The sequence below is a fragment of the Diadema antillarum genome, unplaced genomic scaffold (assembly GCF_040938485.1).
Source record: "Diadema antillarum isolate AM-2024a unplaced genomic scaffold, OU_Dant_1.0 scf00000170, whole genome shotgun sequence".
Taxonomy (NCBI): domain Eukaryota; kingdom Metazoa; phylum Echinodermata; class Echinoidea; order Diadematoida; family Diadematidae; genus Diadema; species Diadema antillarum.
This window is the reverse complement of record NW_027271059.1, coordinates 3,479,891-3,504,957: the sequence shown is the minus strand read 5'-3', so window position 1 is coordinate 3,504,957 and position 25,067 is coordinate 3,479,891. Positions and strand designations below refer to the sequence as shown.

The window sequence follows — 25,067 nt, the reverse complement described above, 5'->3', positions numbered from 1 at the left end:
CAATGTAATTTGTATCTTGGACCAATTTTCTATAAGCATATTATTCTCATCTCCTACATCTGAAAAAAAGTAGAAATTACGCGGTGCGTAATATATGTGACCCTGCACCTCAAAATAAACAAAAAGTCGCCAGACATGAATTTTTAGTTAAGACCATATTCTAAAAGAGCAGACTTTAAGCTTTAAAATGATGTATAACTCAAATCAAATGGACTCTCCTAACCTATCTAAATATTGGAAAGAAAGCACAAACTCAGGAAAAGTGCGAACTGAGAAAAGAGGCTCTGAAGTACAGTGTCTATTCAAGCGCTTAATCTTTACCAAACCGTGCTGGCTGTGCGATGAATGGGACAAAAACAGGAAGTAAACCACCAGAGTAACAACAATGAAGGTATTATCAGATTAAACTGAAATTAAATATGCCTCATTAACACATTCTGTCCATAATTAATGCCAACTTTCAAAGCAGTAGCACCATCATTTCAAAAGTTATTAGAGTTGAAAGTGAAGAGTATGGACAGGGTTTCTTAGAAATGAAAAGGGGATTCTGAAGACACACCTAATCACACTATTCTACCAAAAATGTTCGTGATAAACTGCTAAAAAAACACTTTCCTGCCCGTTTTATGATACCAAATTTTGGCATAATGTAGAAGAAGACCCGTTCTTTTAGAAAATATGAAAAAGTCAAGTTCGGCTAGGTTGACCCATTTCACTTATTTTCAGTCCTCACGCAAAATCAGTGTGTGCGACTTTATGTTCGTTTTGAGGTGCATGGTCACATATGTCCCCACCGGAAGTAGCATTTAGTAGCAAAATGTACAATATAGGTCAAAAATCAAGATCAAAGGTCAAAGAAGTCAAAGGTCAAAATTCTGTGTAGAAGTTTTGAAGCCCTCACCTAGTGCCATCACATAAAGCAAACAGAATTGAAATCGGGTTAGAAATGGCAAAGGAGTAGCAATTTTAAAAATGTACAATATAGGTCAAAAATCAAGGTCAAAGGTCAAAGAAGTCAAAGGTCAAAATTCTGTGTAGAAGTTTTGAAGCCCTCACCTAGTGCCATCATATAAAGCAAACGGAATCGAAATCGGGTTAGAAATGGCGAAGGAGTAGCATTTTGTAGCCAATGTACAATATAGGTCAAAAATCAAGGTCAAAGGTCAAAGAAGTCAAAGGTCAAAATTCTGTGCAGAAGTTTTGAAGCCCTCACCTAGTGCCATCACATAAAGCAAACGGAATCGAAATCGGGTTAGAAATGGCGAAGGAGTAGCACTTTGAAGCAAAATGTACAATATAGGTCAAAGGTCAAGGTCAAAGGTCACAACTGAAATTCTGTGTAGGAGTTTCAAAGCTCCCATGTAGTGCTATCATATAAAGCAAACAGAATCAAAATTGGCTCATAAATGACAGAGAAGTAGCAAATTGAACATTTTGATCACACACGGACGCACAGACGGACGGACAGACGGACGGACAGACGGACGGACACACACACGTACGGAGCCCGTTTCATAGTCCCCTGCTCGAACTCGTTCGGCGGGGACAAAAAGTACTTGTATCACATGTACATGGGTCTAGGGCAATTACCCCCTGGGCAATTACCCTGGACCCTTCCCCTGGTTCTAATCCTAATCCTGAACCTAATCCTAATCCTAACCCTAACCCAAACTCCTAACCCTTGACCTAATCCTAACCCTAATCTCTACTCTAAACTTACCACTAACCAGTATTTAGCCAGGGGGTAATTGCCCTCTGGGGCAATTGCTCGGATACGCATGTACATACATGTAGGACAGGAAAAATATAGGAGAGAATAGGATTGAGAGAAAAGAGCAGTACAGTGTTCATGAAATGAAGTGAGCAAGAAAGAGCGGATACATAGGGGTGGATGAGGCTTGAGATTTACAATGATATGGACATGTATTGAAGTTACAAACACAAACACACACAAAAATCAGGATAAGCAAAGGAATACAACAAAAATGGGCACCTAGGTGCTTACATGGTTCAATTTAGCTAGTCAGATAACAAAATCAAGTAGCAAACAGAATAGCAACATATTACGCATATAATGCGATGACCTGTTATGAGTTATCTGACATCAAATACTAATTTAATGCAAGGAAAATACAAACTGAGTATTCAAGATTATACATGTAATGAAAATGATATTTAATGCCATGTCAACATTTATAGATTTGGGTTTCAAGATGAACTTGAAGCTTTCAAAAATCTGTAGTAACATGCTTCAGGTACACTATAAAGTGCTTGGTCTACTGCTAATTATTTTACTCATTGCCATGCAGCATAATACAATATTGCATCCATACTCCAAAGTCAAATACACACATGTGACAGGTACAATTGTACTATGTAGGTACATAGTGAAAAGGTGGAATTTCATCACATTTTTGAATAGTATGTTGGCTACTGGCCTACCTGGGAGCAATGCAAAGAATTCTTGTGTTGTGGACCTGTACATGTATTATGCTATCACATTTCTCCTGAGTCGAGTTCTAACTGCGAAGTGATACACAATAGCCTGCCTTGTATGATAATCATGAAGAACTTGATAACTTCTTACGAACATAGATGAAATTGCTTGGGGTACATCTTCACTACTCAAGTGATACATGAAGGATGCCAGTTGAAGACAATTATATATTGTGTTTTCAAATTACCATTCACATTATAAAGACTGAAAGTAGTTTGATCCACAATATCTTGGTTAAATTTTCTATAGATTTTTTTTTTCATTACCATGGCAACAATTAATTACATACCACATTTACCTGTAATAGTGGCCACATATGCCAAGTTCTAGGTCAACTCCTAAAAAAGCAAGAGAGTTGTTGTAACTTGGGTTGGAACCAGGTGCAAGCATGGTTAGCAACAATACTGTTGACAGATATTTAGGCCAGGTGAGGTCATTTAGAACTAGTCTCCATGGCAATGTCACAGTTTGGTGCTCTATACATCCGTTGTCAACTTGTACACACTATGTGTGGGCATGGTGTGTAATAATGGAATTAGCAGATTTTCACATATTCGATACTTGTCTACATTATCATAAGTAAAACTAACTCCTTGAAAAGTGAATACATGTTTCAAAGAAGCATTGACCACTAATAATATCAATATAAAGGTACCTTATCATTCATACATGGTACAGGTGTATAGTCAAAATACAACAATATCCAAATGGCAAATGGCTTGTGAAATAACATGGTCACTGTTTATGAGGAGATCACAATTAATGGGTCAGTACCTATTTCCCTATAACATTGTATGTACTTCTCAAGCAAATGCTGTTTTATTATGCAGACTTGATACGGGAAGGGTGGAGATGATAAATAAATGGTAGCATTATGGTTGACTCGGCAAATTTAGAAAATAAGGGATGGATGCCAAAGTTTCAAATCCTCCTTGTTTGTACAGGAGTCCCTTTTAAAATGGTCTCACCGCCATGCAATGTGGCCAGTAGTTGCGATTTAGAACAAAGACCAACTTGAAGACAAGATCAGCTGCACCCACAATGCCTTGAGGACTGTGCCCTGTGCTCCACAACTGCAGATACATGTACCTGAAGAGGGTATAATTTGCTTTCTCCAATAAGAAGAATGAAGGGCTGTGACTGCGGATGTTCTGTGTCGACCACATATGAGTAGTTAAAACAGTCCTTCCTGGAAGAATGAAAAAGGCAGGCATATTATGGAAACAGTGTAAAAATTTTGAAGACATGATGTGCACTATTTTCTTATACCTTTATACACATGGTATTTCCAGTAAGTTTGTATCATATATTTACTAGCAACTCCAGCAAACTCGGAGCAAGAGTGACCAAGATCAGAAGGTCATTCTTTAAAGCTGAAGATCTACTATGCACATGCAGGAGTGAGTCAAACATGATATCTGGAAACAGGGGGGCAAAATTATTTCAGAAGGGAATGGGGAGGTAGTACAGGCCTGTAAGAAAGCTACAGATCACAACAGAACAATTCACACAATTCTGGCCTTCATGGTGCTATTTGTTTGTTTGTTTGTTTTTTTTCCATGTCTAGCTTAATTACTAACCAGAACTATCTTTGCAAAGAAGTGTAACTTTGTCTTAAGTCAAAATTTTTTTCGGACCACCCCCCCCCAAAAAAAAAAAAAATAAAGTAAAAGTGACAGACAATTTTACATTCAAAGTTATATTTGACTTGCATTTTCATGTCCTCCAAAACTGATTAAATTGGTATGGGCCAATTACTAGACCTAGGCACCTATGGTACACTAAATGTACACTATTAAAATGATTGATTGGTCCACGTTGCATATTGTCATACCTGTCAAATGTATGGGATGTTGCCATATACATTATATTTAGAAAGAGAAGAATCTACATACATGTACATTTCCTTGAATGAAGGGGCAGGGTAAAGATTAAAAGATGTGCCTTCACAGAAAAGTTAAGTTAGTTCTTTAGTTCTAGGTGACATACAAAATAATGTACCTGTGTTGTCATTAGAATTATCAGGTACGGTACAATACATGTACCATCACTTCCAAAATAAAGTTGTTGTTTTTTTCCTCCCACAGGAATAAGGTCAAGTTCTGAACAATGGTTTACCATGGTAAAAATGTACCTAGAATGTCAATCTTTTGAATAATGCACTTTAAGTAAATCCTGAAAGCTGAAACTCACAGCTTTCCAGTCAGTGAGTGAGCTTGCATCAAAGCCTGGTCAGGGATGAAGCCTCCTCTGCATGGTCTTTCCGCATTCGCTGAATAGGAGGGAAGCAGATTCAATCACTGTTTACCTGAGGGTAAATAATATTCATACAAGTGAGGTGTTATACAAATGATGTGTTATACATACATGTACAATGCATTATAACGTTATTTCCTTACATGAATAGGGGGAACTTTTTACTCAGCACAAAGAAAATGTAATATAAACAGGTCTCTTTTAAAAAGCACCTTAGCCCTTCACTCCCATAAATAACCAACACCACATGCAGGAATTGATTGCCTGAACTTTTGATATCTGATTTTTGCTCTTAAATTGCTCATTTTGCAGTACAGTGTAAGTGCTACTAAAAGTTTGTATATCAATGAAACTATTCATGAAAATATACATTTGGTATTGCTACCAACATGAATTAACGCACTGAATTACGTGCAGAACACAATACAGAGGGTCATCTTTCCTACCGAGGAACACAAAGGACTGGCACAGCCTCCCAGAAGAAGTAGTGGCTGCTTCAACCCTTGATACAATATGTCAACGGTCAGCAATTAACCAACCACTGCATCACTGGCATTTAAACTGTATGAATGAGGGTACCACCTATCGGCACCCTATGAATTTGCAGCTCGTTTATTCCAAAAGTATAAAACAAATTCACCAAAGTTTTTCCTCAAATAAGCTGTAAATACTGCAGTTTCAAATCTTGTGACCGTTCTGTTGATTCCGAATCTCTGTTGTAAAATTATGCAATTTTAGTGCGTGCGATGCATTTTCTTTGCGTGGCTGAAAAAGGGTACCTCACGATCTGCACCCCTTCCCTCCATAGGTAATACATGTGAATTTCATAGTCATGCGTTGTTACTGTGTGGATGTGTAATTGAAACGTGTTTAGTTTGTTTTGTTGGCTTGATTTTCGATTCTTTGTTACTGTTTTCATAGCTATAAAATGGCACTTAATCCCACGCGTACCTTTTTGTTCTATACGCAAACAGCCATGATACGCAGGGTGTCGATGTACCCTGCCGATAGCTGGTATACCCTTACCACACATTGAAGAAACCGTCCAAGTCTATTGATTGTGGGAAATGTGGGCATCTTTGGAAAGGAAAGACAAGATAATGCACACGCATGCTTACCAGCTACAGTACAGTTACAGTTAAAATGATTTTAAAACATTACCCTTAACTTGGTCAGACTCAGCCTGAGAGGATTTGATTCACTTTCTAAGCAGACAAATCAGTCCTACTTCACTGCCTGTCTGATGATGCGAGACTGAACGCAAGTAAATTCAAGTAGAATCTAGATTGTCTTTGTCATACCAATGCCAATGGACAAAGTTGTGGTTATGTGTATGCATTTATACCACTGCAGTGGCAGTATGGCAGTACAAAAACACCTACGTAGTACATGGGTACGTGACCTAGATCTAGGCCTGTATAGAGGCAGAGTCAATACCCAGAACATACCTTTTTTAGGGCCTAAATGCACATTAGGTCTAGAAACTTTGTTAACGTTTATAGACATAGTTCTAGACTCTAGTCTAAAGTCTTTGGACTAGAGTCTAGAACTATGTCTAACGTTAACAATAACAGTACTATCAGAGTATCAGGCCTAGAGGCTAGGTGTTTCTGTTGTTGTTTTTATTTGAATTTATTTGCCATCTATTGACCATTTTTCCCCGTATTAGCTCTAATTAACGTCAAATTTTTACAAATGAATTACTTTCTAATTAAAAAAAAAAAATTACCCTAGGCAGGGCCTACATTATTTTAATTTTATTAGAAATAATTCAAAAATACTCTATATCAAATATATCTCACGTTAGACTCTAGTAAGTTAGAGTGTCTAGACTAGTCTACTAATTTATTTAGGGAGAGACTAAGAAGCATATTGTAACGTTTAATATGTTGTATACGCTTGCGGCCTACGTAACCTTTTTTTTTTTCTTTTTTTTCTTTTTTTATGAGGATGTTACAGCCAGGCCCTACCGCCTGCCTACCGGTATACAATCGACCATATTGTGGTCCATTTATCATATGAGAAGCCCTTCCCATCTTGATCTTGATCTTGATGGTATGTACGTTGATCAGCCCTGGTAGAGCAACACTCAACTTTGATTCATAGGTCATGGTGGGAGGGACATGGACTCATACGTTACTGGTCATTAGTAGGTGTGGGACTAGTCGGATAGTAGGAGTGCTCCTACTGGACGGCTAGTAGTTCTAGATCTACTCTAGACTTCAAGGCTTCAGTACCACGGCAGAATACTATCAGACATAGATAGGCGTATATGGGACTGTGATATTGATAGACTGCTTTCTTTCGCTGGCGAGTCTGCGTCTATGGCAAAATACGTGGAAATTACAATCTGCAATGTAGCCTCTGCAAGAGAGTGACCGCTGTCAAGGGTCGAAACAAATGGCAAAACCTTGAGAAAATCAAAGGAGCAACTTATCATTTAGCCCGATTTCATCACCAATGGTCTCCAATTCAATATTTTCCTCAGGAGTGTTTTTGTGAACATAATTGAGTTTATTGTACAAAAGTTGTCTTTTCTGGACGTCTTCGTTCCGCTCTTCGACCGACGTGTTGCACCTTCGCGAGACTCTTTTTCAAGCTAAAGTTTATGACCCCACCCACATAATAACGTCACGAACTGTACTCAATTATGATTGGTCAATAGCAACCTCGCCGCAGCGGCAGACTAGAAAAATCGCTCAGCGGAGCGATTCGAGAAAACCGCTTGCGGTTGCCGCTCTGAAAAGTCACCGCTACCGCTCCAGTGTGAACGGTTGTACATGAACAACACGCGAGGGATTTTTGCGGCACGCCGCTGCCGCTGCCGCAAAACCGCTCCAGTGTGAACGGCCCTTTACACTAATCCAACAACGTAAGTTATATACTGAGCAAATAGGCTTATATCAGTTCGCACCTTTCAAGGTTTAGAGTATTAGTTAAGGAACTAATTCGTACCCGATTATGTGATGCTAAGTTGCACCTTGAGATGATGGGCAATATTGCCCCTATAAAGGAGCAGGCAGTGACACTGACTTGCTCCTTTAAAAGAGCAATTTTGCAGCAGTCATGGAGCAAATAAGCACCACATAGGTGCAACATCATACCAATAAGGCACAAGATTGCACCCTCAAGAGAGGGTACATTCTTGCATCCTTCGGGTATAAAGTTGCACCTATTAAGGTACGAGGTTGCGCCTTTTTCAAGGGGGCAAAGTTGCTCCCGAGTGTGTAACTTTCATCCTTTCTTGCGGGTACAAAGCAGCACCTAAAGTTCCAAGATTGCACCCTCAAAACAAGGCACAATCTTGGAACTTTGGGTGTTTCTTTGCACCCTTACGAAAGAATGTAAAGTTGCACCAAGATGTAAAGGCTACACGGGGTGCAAAGGTGCGCCGAAAGGTAAAGGGTGCAAGATCGCACCCTCAAGAAAGGTGCAACTTAGCACCACTTAGTGTGGGTGGAAAGATGCACCCTCAAGAAGAGGTGCAATCTAGCACCACTTAGTGTGGGTGGAAAGATGTACCCAAGGGAACATTTTCGCACCCTCAATAAAGGGTTTAACTTTGTACCCTCTCTGCAGTATTATTTTATACACACGTGAATTCCTTGTTCCTGTGAGCTACATTTAATAATATGAGCGTGACCCAGTATCAGACACGTGTCGAGCCTTTGCAGACACAGAATTTTTTTCTTCATATTGTTTAAAGGTCATTAAAAAATTGATATATATTTATTTCTTTTAAGTTAAGAGGAGCAAATGTGGAGATCATGACCTGTGATACATGTTACGGGAAGTCTATATTTTTATGTGTACTCGTTTTTTCAATTACAAGGAATTACCTATGAGCTAATTGGATAAAGAAGCTGAGCATTCTTTTTTTTTTCATCAGTTAATGTCAGTGCTGGAGTATTATTCTTGAAAAGTTGGCATCTAAAAGTCCTCCAAACCAAGTACTTACTGTATAAAATTATATTCCTGTGAGTTACGTTTCTTACGAGCATGACAGATCTGTAGACACGTGTCATAGTGGTTACAAACACTAAGTTTCCTTTGCTTTCATCGTTATCATGCAAGAAGCGATTTTGAACAATTTCAGGTGTCCTGTTTTTTTTTTCAATTTCCTTACGAGAAGGCAAAAATTATTACATGTAAAACATATGTTAAGGAAAGTTGATAGTTTGGTTATTTTATCATTACTCATCTTCGTCTTCTCAACAAGAAGATGATACACATGAGCTCATTTGCTAAAGAAGTTGAAGGATGTTTAATTGCTGGTAGCCACGTAGGGGCTTTTGTCATAACATGTCGAATCTTAATCCCTCGAAACTAAGTACATGCAGTATTAGTTTATAGATAACATATTTTTGTTGTTGCTATGAGCTTATTCATATGAATTTTAGACATGTTTCTCATATGTTTCTGTCATATGCTTTACTGAAGAACAGCAAATGTTGAGTTTATTGGCCAGAGAGGTTGATCATTACTTTACATTTAAGTTCATTGAAGTGCCGGAGCATAAACTTATCTTGAAATATGAGCATCCAAAACCCTCCAAACCAAAAACGTGCAATACTAGACACGACAGGAATTCCTTGTTGTTATGAGTTATGTTTCCTAAAAACACTGAATTTTTCTGCTTTTGCAATGTAATATGTTCAAAAAAACTCTTGAACAATTTTCAGATTTCGTTTCTTTCTTAAGAGAAGAAAACGGTGAGGTCATGTGAAGCATGTTCCTAGAAGTTTTATTACGTTAATAATTTTTCTTTACCCATATCCTCAACCGTAAGGTGATACGGTACCTAAAAAGTCATAGGCCAAAGGTGTTGAGCTTTACTTCCCCTTTTTAGAGGAAAGAAACTTAATTATAAAAAAGCCTTCAAGAAGAGATACTGTAGGACACAATTTCATCAAAAGTTGTGATTTTCAACATTTCCAAAATACAAATGATGAATATTTCTCCTCAGGGCACAGAAAGAAAGTAGTACTCCTGAGGACGGACAGTCAACTGTCCGAAACGTTGAGTCTCTTCTAACTCTTCTATACTTCCTTGGTTCACAGTCCTTTTCAGGACTACACTCACTCCAGAAAGAATACTCTTACTCAATTTCTCACCTCTCATCCAACCTTTCTTTCTATCTTTCTCCTGTCATTTCAACAGTCCTTCTAAGGACTATACATACATGGTGAACCGCAAACCAAGTGTATCTAAAGTAGTTTTTGTTTGTTTTTTTCACGTATGTTATAATACCCGCGGGTTTACGCCCATCCCACCAATTTCCATCCGGATACTGTACCCGGCCCTGTTTTCTGTTTTTTTTTTTTTTTTTTTTTTTTTTTTTTTTTTTACACGGCAAAGAAAATGAGAACACTGATGTTTGAGAAAAATCCCGACATGTTTGATTGGGCAATTCTTTTTTGCTGTCTATTATTCTTTCCAAATAAGTTTTTTTTTTTTTTTTTGGTTATCACTGAGGACAAATACAAATACCCTATTTCTTCTACCAAAACCACAGCACTGTATATTCTCATATTTCTGCAGTATTTCGTCTCAACACTTGCCCTATTGATATTTCAAAGCATGTTTCCCTGTGCGCTCAAGAAACTCCCCCATTAAAGGAGACCTCCGGGTGATTCTCAGAGTTTTACATTTGTACAACTATGAATTAGTTATACTGAAGACAGAGTTTCAGAATTTGTGATAATTGGGATGAAGAATAAAAATATTTTCAAAAGATAGAACAAATTGCAATGAACAAGGATGGTGACATGGGAGAGTCACCATAAGAATGCATGAGTTGGGGCTCAAGGAAGCAGAACAAAAGAATAAGGCATGCATAGATTATAGACAGGTGAACTCGCAAGCAAGCGGTATTGTTATGGAATTACACTGCTATCATTTCTGAAATATGTGAACCTTATAGCTGGTAAAATTGGGTCTTTGAGAGCGTCTGGGGGCTACGCCCCACCACTTAAAGCGTCTGGCAACGGTCATGCATTTATTCTGTAAGTGTAAGAACAAGTTCCAGTGGGTTTCATGGGGTTACTTTAATTTTCAGCTAGGCTAGCCTAGCTGGTAAGAGTTTGGTCTTTGGGGCGTCTGGCGGCTATTGTCTGGCAACAATCATTCAATTATCCTTTGAGTGTATCAAAAGAACAAGTTCCAGTGGGTTTAAGGATGTTATTTTTCCAGCTATAGGCTAGTCCAGTGCCGTATATTAAGAGAGTCTGGCCAACTGCTAATTTGGACGCCATGTCGTTACCGCGCGTATTACGCGTCACAGGATTAGCGTGTACGCTCAGACGTAACAAAAATAACCAAGCCAAATAAGGGGCAGTTAACAATGGGCATTGCGTATGAGCGCACTTCAGTAACGACATGGCGCCTGTAGATCACGGGACCAGCTTTTGACCAATCACAGGCTTCAAAACACGTAAGCCAAAAACCGAGTTGGCCAGACTCTCTTAATATACGGCACTGGGCTAGTCTAGCTGGTAAAATTGGGTCTTTGAGGGCGTCTGGCGGCTACCCCCCCCCCCCCCCCCCACCACCACCACTTAAAACGTCTGGCAACGGTCATGCATATATCCTGTAAGTGTAAAGAACAAGTTCCAGTGGGTTTCACTAGGTTACTTGTTCAGCTATAGGCAAGCCTAGCTGGAAAAAGTTTGGTCTTTAAGGGCGTCTGGCGGCTACTCCCCACCACTTAAAACGTCTGGCAATGGTCATTCATTTATCCTGTAAGTGTAACGAACAAGTTCCAGTGGGTTTCATTAGGTTACTTTTTCAGCTAGGCTAGCCTAGCTGGAAAAATACTCAGGGGCATATGTACTAAATTGCTATACACATAAAAATTGGTAACCTTTTCAGCCAGGCTGACCCCCGCTGGCTCCTGGACTATAACTGTCTTAACGATCTAAAAACATATCGAATATAACTTTATATAATGGATACATGATTATGTAATGTAAAACTATTTATCAAAAAAGAGCTACAATATGGCAATATTGTACACAATGAGGTTGCTAAAAGAACCAAGAGGTAGCACAGGTGATAGTAGGTGTTGGTCCTTTAACCCTATAAAGCCCAAAGGGGGGGGGGGTACATTGTGCCCCTACCAGATTTTCCTTTGCCACTCCTTCGCCCTTTATCCGATTTCAACCAAATTTGATGAATTTTCCTAAAATCTTATTGCAAACATTGTTGTATATAATTTAGCTATATTATTTGTTGCTTGTTGCCATGGCAACCATAAACTGACAACAATGTCAGTTAGATTTGCACCTTTTTTTCTGTTCCCATTTCATTTAATAGCATTACATTGTATGAAATGGATGTGTCCTGGCTGAAATTTGTTGAAGGAGCAAAATATGAAGTAATTATGGTCTTGGAAAGTTTTTCTTTTTATTTCCTTTGTTTTTATGTGACAAAGGTATAAAACAATAGATACAATAAAGATAATGTGGCATAAGAAAAAATATCATGCCTGTTCTGAAAAACAAAAACAAAAACAAATTCTATAGCATTCCCCCAAAAATGTCCTTGGTTATGATTTCTTTCTTCTTCTTTTTTTGGTAAAGATATATAAGGGCCTACTGGCTCTTATCCATTGATTATCATTATTATTACTATTTTAATGCGGAATAAACGTTGGATTGACTGACCTGACACCGTGACAATAATTTTGCCAAGGTTGTCCCGGACAGCCTAAGATGGTGTATACTCCGAGGGTTGTACAGGACTTCATGTCGTACTTTTTGAGCAAGACAAGGGAAGATCTTGGGCTTCCGATCGCTCTTCCCATCGGTCTTTAGAGTTTGGAACTTCTAGTGTTTCTTTACATTGCTTTTTGCCGTTGCAATAGGCACTGTGAAATGCTTGGATATGGCTCTACAACCCATCCCATCATTGTGAGCAAGTACAATGCACAATCGGCGATCTTCATAAAATTCTTTAGTCTTTGCCATATTGACATGAACTGATTAAGATTGCATTGCCTGAGCATCATTGGTCCTCTAGAAGCAATGCCTAGTCCAGTTAGATTTTGTTTGCGAGTTTGAACCCCAAATAACTTTTAGGGTAGTATACTTTTAAGGAGAAGTTGACTTCAGACCATAACAACAACTTCAAAATCGAACTCTTTGACCCAGAAAGCAACTAAAAATGAATTTGTTACTGATTGTGACCATTCTATGTTTTTAATTGCCAGAGGATGCCCTTGACCATATATCTTCATTTTCTCAGCCCTCAGCAACTGCAATTCTATAAACAAGAATTAGGCTCTCATACCTTCTATGTTGGCCATGGCAAACCACTTATAAATTACCTGTTACAAATACAATGCTTTGACCGCCAAATGACCTATAGGGTTACCTTTTAAGAAAAATACGGTCAAAAGGGTCTGAGCTTCCGATCCTAGCAGAATCTTCATCAGAGGCAAGATGTGGTCATTCTGCTTCTGACGAAGATTCTGCTAGGATCGAAAGCTCAGGCCCCTATTGAATCCATTTTACTCAATTGGCTTGCCACATATTGGATAAACAGTTTTCAGCAGCTTTTTTGCTAAACACTTGTGGGAAAAATTGATTATAAGATTAAGGGTTTTATGTAATGGAGTTCGTGTTGTAACTTAGTGAAAAATCAAAAGGTTAACATAACATTACAGCTTCAATCACACAAACAAAAGGCGTGCTCAACCAATCTCCCTTTTTTAACTTTATGATCCACCTGGAGAGCAGTTCACACAAATGATTGAAATAAGTCAAGTATTCCCTTTTCTGTTTTTATTATTATAAAATATAAATCTGGTAGGTATGTTCAAAGCAAAATATTGCACAAGTCAGGAGAGTGTAATTTGACATCGTAAGACACTCAAAATCAAGAAATGTGGGAGTTCACACGTACGACATGTAACAAGAATGTAGCGCTACTGAGTACAATACACAATCAATATAAAAATGAGGACATACCAACTAAATGAAAGTCAGCGTACATGAAGTCCAGATAAAAACAAGTGTATGGCGGTGAGAGTCCACAGTCCACGGTCCATTTAACTGAGCGATTTAAACGTGCCGACTGGTTAAGGTGAGCGAATCGCTGTAGCAGGAGACCAAAATGAAGAACTGAAAAGGTGACAGAAAAAGGGGCTCGACGAACGGGATCCTGCGGAGCTGAGCGGACGCGATGCGATGAAGAGCTCGATGCGGAGATCGTTCGGAGACTTGATGCGACACTCCGTCGTACGGGGCTGAAGAGCCAACGGAGGTTGAGATGGAATGGCAGCTCTCTACCAGCGCGGTGAGTCGGGCGTCGGCAGGAGGCTAAAAAAAAAACAGTTCGACAGGACGGTGAGTCGCCTGGAACGATGGTAGACATAAATGGTGGTGCTCAGCCGGACAGCGGGTCGTCCATGGCGGGAGCGATATCTGGTGTGCGGTCACACGACGACAATATCAATGAAACGTGTCGGAGGACGAATAATGAAAGTTCTGTGTCGGAGGCAACACAACTGCGAAGCTCCATCCCCGAATCTCTGGTACGGTGCGCAGAGAGGACGGCGGCCGGGTAGAAACTTTAAACAGCCAGCGGGCCTATAAAACACAGTTCTATCAAACGAAAAAGGTGAAGGGTGACTCTACCGCAGGACAGGTCCGGAGGTCGTTCCTCAACGGCGGTTGAAGCGGGAGTGTTTCGATGATGCGAAGGATCGTGTGACATCTCGCACGTGCGATGGGTGACGCGCGAATAGAGGTCGCGATTGGTCAAAAGTAGCGTTAATAATACTAATTACGCACTTAATACGCACTAAAATCTACAGTGATTGGATTAACACTATATCATGAATATTAAATCTACGTAACGTGTGCTACATTATTGCGACACGACATGACAGTGAACCGGTCTGAACCAGATTGGAAGGTCAAGGAGCTACATGCATGGAAATTTCCACTAGCTATGTTAGGCTGGGGAAATCTTACTGACATTTATAATAAACAGTGACAAATTAAACTAGCCAAAACACAGGGCTGCGACACACAAAATAATGAGCGGCTAATCGAGCCACTACACACTTATAAGAAAAAGTTGACTTCAGACGATATTGAAAACACTACTTGAGCCAGAAAACTTCTATAATTGACTTTGTACTATTCATGAATGTAATTTCTCTTATTTTTTACAAAGTGACCTTTAATCCTATATGGTGCCCATATTGGATTTTGGTGCATGCTGAATAATTTGAACCAAAAAGTCTCTTGCGCCATCCACTATAACGGGATTTCCCGTCTTGTGTGAGGAACTATTATGCAAAACACCAATTTCGAGGACTGAGACAGCACCCCCCTAATAAAAGAAAAAAACAAAGAAAAAACAAATCCTTTTCTGTTTTGCCACAACTGGACGGTGGTAACACCGTAGTGGGGAATTCAATTCAATTACAAGCTGTTAAAGACTCAAAGAACTTAAAGTTTCTGTCTATTAAGTCCACATATCCCAGCATGTGCCTGCACGACGTTCCCGTGCATGGGCACACAATTACAGACACTTACATGTACACACACCCACACATGCACACACTGTTAACATTGGAAAGAATATACAATTTGTCATTAATCCGTTAGCAATGCAATCAAGTCAAGCTTTGCCTTTTATGGTTGTGCACTTAATTGCTTCCCATCTCTTCGTATGCTGTCGTTTACGATAAAAATGTAATATGAAAAGAAAATACAGAAATAAGAATCACAACCAAACGAAGAAAGGTCTTGCTATTCTTTTTTTTTTTTTTTCATATTGACACCAGTCCTGCTTTCTATACTGTCACAGGTGAAGCCATAACCTGCTGGAGTGGGTCCGACATTACGATGAGCTATGAACCAGGCTTTCCTGAGGAATTCAAAGATATTATTAACATGATGTTCCCTCAGAACGGGAGACGTCTTGTTACAAAGGAATGTGACACGGATGAATGGAAACCAGCATGTGCCTTGCATGACATAAACATGACGCTATCTTATCCAATGGGTAAGTCGGTTTTTGTTTTGTTTACTTTGTCAAGAGGCAAATGCATCTAGTCAGTTTGAGCCGGGTTTTTCTTTTTAGTTACCACTTGTAAAACATTTTTTAGGCTTCCCAGATAAATCACACAATGCCAAGCAAGTAATCTCTGTAAAAATTAAGTGTTTTATGTTTGTTAGACTGTGTCCTTTGTCACCTCTGTTAGGTCGACGAAGCTAATAGTTTTCTTTCTCTGCTTGGGAAAGGTTTTATGAAGAAAGTGACAAATATACTACAATGTAAAATTTAGCAATGAAGATTTGTTGAATAATATATCATTTAATGTTCTATACTTTCAACATGAAAATGCTCCCTAATGCCAAAGCTTGCGCCAGAATACTAAATTCCGCACATTGAGTACGATATAACTTTGGAAATATTCCACACCCTTTTGAGTATTTTAAGTTTATCGTCGCAAATTTGAGGGTCCATAAAGCAAACATTTTTTATATATTTATTTTTTTGTGAATCGATTTCGAATTTCATCGAGAGTATTTTCATCATATTGTCATCATATTTTCATGATATACGTTCTTGAAAAAAAGAAAATGTATGTAAGATCCAAACGTTACGAATATTAGTTGTGTAAATGACTATGTAAGTGTTTTGTTGATTTGTTGATTTGTATTGATTTTGAAATGCAGAAAATAAAACTGAACTGAATTGAACTGAACTGATATTATTTCAAGTCTATTTGATTGAATGTGGCATTATTTAGGCTTTTCAAAGTTGGATGTCCGTGTTCGCGTCAATGCGAATATACAGTGTAAATGTGAGACAAAAGTGGATATATAAAATCCATAGTGGCTCATTAGAATGTACCCGTGGTGTATCTTGTTTGTCTGTCAGTCTCGGCTATGCTTGATTTGTACAATTCATTTCGACTTTAGTCAGTTTCATCCACCTCCTAAAACAACATAAATGTATAATGATGTTTAATTTGGCTAACTGATTGAGCAATATGTAGTTTATAATATGTATTTGGTGTAGGGGTCATCCCACGAGACCGACACACACGAGTAATACAGCCAACGAGTTATACGGCTGAAGAGTCATAGAGCCCATGAGTTCGACGCTACGCAAAAAAAAAAAAAAAAAGCTCACGAGACCGACTCTACGCAAATTAAAGTCCACGAGACACGACACTACGCAATAAAGGTTCACTTGACCAACAGTGTATAGGCAAAGAAGGCCCACGAGACCGACACTACGGAAAGAAGAACAGCACCATATATAAAATGACGGAAGCAACTACAGCAAAGCCTGTAAATACTTGTCACTGCTTGTTGATTCCTTCGGTTTTGTGCGTCCTTTGGTTTGTCTAATAAAAGGTAAAAATCTTGAAATGGAAATGAAGGTAACAACGAAATATTTCACAGAATGGTCAATATCGCAGCGCGCACCAGTTTTTATGATCTGGGGGGGGGGGGATCATCAGCGAAGGTATTGACTTAGTATGAATTCAGCAAACAACGTAATTGTCCATCAAGGTATTTAGGAAAAATGATGTAGAAAAAGAAGATACATCCATGAATGCTTTATGTTCCTCATTTTTGGTTCCTGTTTAAGGAGAACATTATCAAAAACACAAACCACGAATCGAGGATGCATCGCTGAAAGATAAAACGTTTCAATCAATTAGATATCCGTAATTAATCATGAATGTACATTCGGGTATATATATTATGCATTGTATGGTTGTTTCAATGTGTGCATGTTTACAGGTTGATCAGATTAGAGGAGAAGTTTTAATTATTATTTTTTTTTATAGCTACAGTACACTCATATGAAAAGAAATACATTGTAGCCCACCGAATCTTGAATGTTCTAGGACTTGCCGATATATTTTGCTGAGTGATGCAAAACAGACACTGTACTTGTAGCCAAACATGATTGGTTGCAATATTTGGTATGATGTCATGCAATATACACTCTGTCCTTGTAGCCCAATGTGATTTGGCTTTTCAGGTAGACAGGAAGTCAGGGTAGGGTTCTGGAAGGCTCTTGAAGTCACAAGTATGTACAAATATGTAACCCCAGGTTGGAGCAAATTACAGAACACTCAAGATGGGTGAATCGATCTATATATGCCTCAGAAAGTCTGAAGCAGACAGAGTACCCAACACCTCTGCTCTGGAGAGTTACGTCACTTTTAGCTCTGAAGAGACTTATTACAGTCAGTCCTGTGTCGCGGAGATAAGGCCTTGGAGACATATTGCCTTGGACACATACTACCGATGGAGAATTGATTCTTCTACATTGGTGACTAACTCCATTCTCATGTCAATGGACAATAATTGCTACATGGAAGCTGTGACGGGCTGGATTCCTAGCTAGACATTTTTATTTTGCTGGATTATCATTTACGCATCGACTGGAAGGGGTCGTCATAACGGCTTGATTCTGCACGTGTCGCTTTCGATTTATACCTCTGATTTATATCTCGGACTACCGTAACTTGCGCCCAATGATTTACGTCAGAGTGATCATTCAAGGACCACCCATCTGTACATCGAACAATATCCTTGGACATTTCAAGGGATTACACGGACATGATGATTTTACTTTGGACTGACACACCCGTGTAAATGACTTTATGATCTTGTTGAAATGTATGTAATTGTCCAGTAATCGTCTTGATTGACGGATCCATACACAGAATATCATTGTCAATGAACCTCTTGAACATTGGTTTAATGATTCCTCCTTGTGATTATTCGCAGTGGGATTTCGTCGTAACAACAGTTAAAGAGACAAATTGGTTCTCCACAACGTCTAAGCAGTCGGATAGGATATCTAAATACTTAACTTGTAGAGCTAAAGAGAAACTGGAAAAATCTTACATCCTTTTCTAGCTAGAAACGGGGAAAGCGTATTACCACGATGAAGCCAGCGTTCTGTTTGTTTTTTGTTTGTTTGTTTGTTTGTTTGTTTGTTTTTGCTGGGGGGGGGGGTCCATGAAGAGTACAATGTTATCATGGAAAACAAAACATCAACAACGTCGCTCCTGATAGGGTGACAAAACTGCCCTTTATACCAAGCCTCTAAAAATACTTAATTGTCGATTTATAGATGACCCTGTTCAATTACTTCCAACCTCAAGCTCGATAGTGCGATGAAGGTGCACCAGGCAGTATGTTGTTTTCCCTTTTTATGTCATCAATGCAACACCCTGTACAGGTGTATACTTGTTGACATATAGGTGAAGCTGTTTATCCTTACACTGCCTGTGGGTCTCCTGGACCCCGTTTCTTTCTCGTAACATTGGTATCGATCGGGGCCTTTGTTTGCGAATTGTCGGTCCCGTGAGCACTTTTTCTTTTGCGTGGTGTCGAGCTCATGGGCTTTATTTGGGTAGTGTCGAACTCATGGGCTGTATGACACGCGAGATCTTTAATTCATATTAGGTTGCAGTTAAAACCTTCGATTTTTACTTTAGTTTTATTACCCGAAGAAAGTACTGAAAGAATAGAAGGTTTCAATAAGTTTGCAGGGTTAGACTAGAAAAGAGTTGACCCATTCTTGTAACCTGTTTTATATGTATGCTATACAGATGGGGATGTAACTATGCACATGAAGCTGCACGACTGTAGTCTGGAAACAGCGGACGAACTCAACTGCAAATATTGGGAGTCCCGGGATATGCGTAAGGATGTGCTCAACTATCTGCCACGTGGTCTAGAGGCACTGGCTGATAGCGCGGAAATGGGTTACTGCGTCTGCGACTCTGCCAAATGCAACGAATCTCCCAAGACGATGAAGTGCTGTAACCCAGTGAAGGTAACGAATATACCTGTTCGCACAAACTGTTTTCCATATATGTCATCTTTACAACTTTTTTGTTGATGTTGGTATTTTATCTACACCCTTGAAGTAAATGCAGGGAAATAACCGATAATAAGTACATCATTTTTTTTTAACGTTTATGTAGTCTGGATATTCCTTCACAATGGTTTTCATGAAGTTTCTCTTTGTTGTTGTTGCTGTTGTTCTACATGGCCTACAGTAATTGATGAGTGCATTAAAATGTAATTTTAAAGTGAACAAGTGAACCTATCAAGCCCTCTCTCAAAGGTATCCTTCCAACAGGGTCGCTTTTCATTGTTTATTCTAATTGTTGGGCAAGACATTACAGTACTTTCTCTAAAATGAATGGTACTCACTCTTATGTAAAATTTGTCTTCTGTCTACTCTGTCGTGATTTTGCGATGTGAGTGTCATTGTTTTATTGATTCTATGTTTCGGTGTTTCTACATCTGTGTCTTCAGGGAAGTTCGAGACAATCTAAGACACTGGGAGAGCTGTAACGGAAGGCCGTGTATGAAGAAAACCTGATCGAGAGAGCTTTGTAGTTTGAAGAGGCGTTCAGTGTGAGCTACCTTTAAATAACGACAAGCGTCTCCCCTTCGATAATAAACGTGCACCAAGACTCAAAGTGATCAATTAAATATTCACCTGATCGTTAAAATCTGGTCCTGGTCAATGTAATGCTGTATACAGATTCTTATTTTGTTTTGTTAGATGTTTTCTGTTCTTGTTGGATATGATAAAAACAATTGATATCATAAAGATCCGACAAGTAACTCGGTAGATGTTATATCTCTAAAATCGCATCCAACCGTAAGAAACAAATTGAAACTTTCACATCTTTTAAATGAATGGTAGAAAGCCTTTCATCGTCCCAGTAAAATGTGCAAATAAGAAGAGGTTCTAAAACCATCTTAAACGATGATTCCTAGAATATGGTCTTGTGTGGGGATCATTGAGCAGGGACCTGAAAATAAACAAATATTTATCTATTTATTCATTCATTCATTCAGCAATTACTAACTTAATGTATTTATTTATTAATTCACATCTATTTACAGTGACATTCCGTTCAGTTCTATAAATAATATTTACAAACGGCACAAAAACTATGAATTTATAAAGTTTCGCTAACCAACCACCAGCAAGGAGACAAAAAGACTGGTGCTGCAGTATAGGGCAACGATATAAAAAAGCATGTAAAAAAGAGTTCGACATATTTTCACATTTCTAGCATCATGAAAGAAATCTTACTTGACGTACCTCTTTCAGAAGGCAAGTTGTATAATATTACACTCAACGTATTTATGCCAGTAACAAGGGAAGGAATGCATATTTTTCATGAGATTTTCTTCTTTGTGTGTGTGTCGGGGGGGGGGGGGAAGGAATTATCTTATTTTTGTACACATCTTTCTGCTACTGTGCCGTCATGAACTGTTATAGATACCACAATTGTAAAACTTGTTAACATTTGAACGGATGATCAGATTTTCCTCAAACTTTACTCACGTATTATTTATATTCATGAAATCGTCAGGGTGAAAACATTAATTATCAACATGAATACTCATAAAACATTACTTTACATAAATCAGCGTAGAACTGCAAACAGCACGTACTTTGAGATTGAATACAAAGGAATCCACTTGCACATGTGATATCGTAGTTAAGGTCATTATCAGCCGGTAAAACATGCCCGTCCACGTCCTTCATTAAATAGGATATCACCAGCTTGCAGTTTGATTGGGTGATTTTTTTTTTTTTTTTAGTATTCGTGTATGGGGAGGAAGTCGTTTTGCTAACCTGTTCATTATTATTTTCAAACATTGATTTTCTGTTCTTTGATTTGATTTTATTTGATTGTTCAAAAACTGCATAACGTACATTATATATATATATATATATATATATATATATATATATATATATTATGCATGTAACTGGTTTGTACACGGCGGAATTGTTTCTATATGTCACATACATTTATGAGTGGATCGTCATAAGCAGTTGATCTAAAGTTGAATGGGACGTTCAGTAGATATAACTATAGACACCTGCATCCATAAACATTACACAAGTTACACACACACGCACACACACACATGTATCGTACATGTTTAGTATGTGTAAGATTACAGAAGGAAAGGGGAAGAAGGAGAAATTGAGAGGAAAAATAGGAGAGGGGTACTCCACCTCATGCTTTTGATAGGTATCAATTGTATTTATTCTGGTGAGGTGAAGAAATGTTTGAAAAAACATGTATGCTGTAAGTGTTTTGCTGACTTTTGTTGTTTGTTCTTGCTTGTAAATGTATTGGAATTATCCTCAGCAAATTTATAAACCTTCTTTGGTGATATGCAAACAAAAAGATACATCGTTTTCATCCGTAGACAATTTCCGTTTGCAGGTCACTGTTGTTTTTAATTTGGTGTACATTATTTGAATGTTGTTCCTGTGCTCACGGCATTCTTTGCTGTATTGAAAGGGCGTATTCCTTTATTCATGGCCAAGGGCATATGCATAATGGCTCTCTTTTTTATTTGGCAATTATTATTTTTTCTTCATCTATTGGTATCAACAATATTGGGATCATTTATTACGCTTACTTGGAATTATTCGCAGGGAAAATCACATGTCAACATACGTGTTATAAAAAGTTATAAAACTATTAGACAACAGGATTGCAGTACAAATAATGAAAACTGTCAAAACGAAAAGTGACAAGCAAAGGTAAACTACACACCTATGCACAAATGAAGCTATTACCCCTTATCTCTATCTCACAAAGACTCTACTGGGTTGATTTTCCGGTAAGTCCTGAAAGTGTACAATGGTATCCATCTAAATATTTTTTAGAGTGTTAGAGTTTCGAATTGATGGATTCATTAGGAAGGCATGGTAAGCAGAATAACATACATGTATAGACTCATTTATCGTTCCCTCAAGTTTGTTTTCTCGGTTGCCTATCATAATGTTTGTGAAAGTGCATGAAAGCCTATCTGTGTGAAAAATAAGTCTGTTGCAGCTTTTCATTCTTTATTACAATAAATGGAGTCTTCTATGTAATTGACCAGGATTGGAGTAATTGGATAATTCTTTCACACGTGGTGTCACATAGATCTAAATGTTTTCTTTGATCACGCACAAGATGACTATCAGGGAACTTTGATAGGCTGCACTTTTTATGGTCGATCTTCCCTCAAAAGCAGTAGTCGTGCCTGGTTTTCAACGGCTGCTGGAATTCCAAGCAACTGCTTGGTGGGTGAGAATGTCTATTTTGCATGAATTATGTATCATTATACTGCTGCAACAGAATTTGATCCTAATACCCAATTCCATAGAAATTCCTTCTCATCGGTCACTCGTCGGAGGCAAAGTTTGATGCTTCCGGCCACCCATCGAAGTGTATCGGATCGCAGTTTGATGAATCCGACGTGCGTTGGTCGACTTTCAGGTCAGTGACGGACATGTCATCCTTACTAGACGATCGAGCCTCATGGGATCACAGCCGGCGTATCTGACACTGACCTGATAGTCGAGCAACACAAGATGGATTAATCGGACTGCGATCAGACACACTTCGGTGGTGGCCGGTTGCAACAAACATTGCTTCCAACAAGTGACCGATGTGAAAAAAAGAGAAAATAAATATGTGGAATGAGAGTATTTTTGACGTGTAGGCTGGTGACTTGTTGTAGGCTCATGTTTGTTCTCCAAGCTACAATCGCGAAGTACAGTACAACACTTACTGCACATTACGCCTACTTCATTTATAAACTAAAAAAAAAAAAAAAAATCTAAGCGAACTTTGCAATATTAGTGCTGTCTTAATTTACGTATAACTTATGCGGGGAGATCTTTCCAGTGCTTTGGTCATAATTACATGATTAGTAATTCATACATGGAAAAAGATCATGTAAAATTACATCAAATCTGACAGCAGCAGAGTTGCCAGAAAACTTGATTTGAAAAAACAGACTGTATGGTTTTCAGCAAAAAAAAAAAGAAAAAAAAAAGAAACGGACGCATTAAATATAGTTATGTAGGTATGTACAGCCACAATGGGTGATTTCAAGTTCGGTGATAGTGCTGGTGCTAGTGATGTCTCAGCATTATCACCGGCGATAAAACCGAACTTGAAATCACGTCGGTGTTGGGAGGTTGACCTCAAAATTGTAACGTATTTCCAGTTGTTGGTGCTAGGCTCGGTGTTGAAAGTTGTCTGCTGAACCGAGCTCCGCCGTTTGTGTTGGCGGTTTATGTGAGTTTTCCCCATTGACTAACACTATCCCCCGTCAGGGATTATCATTTTCGTCACTTCACGTTCGGTGCTGGTGGTAGCGTTGTCGTGCGAGACCCACATTCACTTCCATAATAGAAGCACGTTTCACGTGCAAAGTCTATGCAGGGAGGCTTCCACCTCCCTGGTCTATGCTAACGCAATGGTCGCCTACGTAACGTACACGAATACTCCAGACATGGCTATATAAATCTGAGTCTGGGGGCAAAATCAAGATAATTGTGTTTTGAAAAACAAATGAAATGTTGGCAATTTAGTCCATCTTCCTCATTAAACTCTAAAACTAAGCATTCATGGCTACATCTTTTAATATTTGACTTTAACTATGCGCTATCACTTTTTTTTTCGTCGCACAATTCCCGCGGACTTCGCGATGGTGTGATGCTAGCACATAGTGTTGGATCTGATAATTTTAATCGGTATCTTTTCGTTAATCTGACCCGTCGGTGTTGGAGGGCGATTTGGGGCTGTTACTTGGGGGCTAGCACTAGCAATAGCACGAGCACCGAACTTGGAATCACCCACTGTGGGATTTAACAGGCCCTCATCCCCATCCTGATTCTAATCGATTCTGATCCTATCTAACCTGTTCCTAATGCCCTTACCACCTGTACCTACTGCATCTTACTCCTGTCTGATGTGTTTGTATCACATTCTTTTCTATACCGGCAAAAATGTTGTAATGCGTGCAGACATGCTTACTAAAATTAGATCACACATACCTTAATTAAGCCTTTATGAAAATACCTCTTCATAACACAATACTACTGTGAATACCTGCACAACAAAGTACATTTTTAAAGAGACCGTTTAAACGTTTGAGCCAAGCCTAAACACTTTAGACTTCCATGTGTTGTATCTGCTTTTACTATTTTTTTGGTCAAATTTTAGATTTCCTCATCGTATATCGATAAATAAAACTGAATATCAATAATTATACATAAATAATCATGATGCTCTTATTGGCCCTATGTGGGGCGTATTAAGTCCCTACAGGAATTAACATGTGTCAATTTTTCATGTTTGTTTAATAATAGGTCTGTGGGCTTAAGTAGAAACCATTTTTTTTTATGCCTCCGCCACGAAGTGGTGCCGGAGGCACTATGTTTTCGGGTTGTCCGTCCGTCCGTCCGTACGTCCGTCCGTCCGTCCGTC

The 25,067-nt window shown here is 38.7% G+C and overlaps 1 protein-coding gene across 1 annotated transcript in view; it reads left to right on the top strand.

The window, feature by feature from the left end:
• Positions 1-21,504, top strand: part of LOC139722740 (uncharacterized) — a 28,049-nt gene extending 6,545 nt beyond the window's left edge. The window contains exons 3-5 of the mRNA XM_071634024.1: positions 15,575-15,772; positions 19,359-19,585; positions 20,074-21,504. Coding sequence (XP_071490125.1) covers positions 15,575-15,772; positions 19,359-19,585; positions 20,074-20,112 — 464 coding nt within the window. The 3' untranslated portion in view covers positions 20,113-21,504. The remainder of the gene's footprint in view (positions 1-15,574; positions 15,773-19,358; positions 19,586-20,073) is intronic.
• The last annotated feature ends 3,563 nt before the right edge of the window (positions 21,505-25,067 follow it).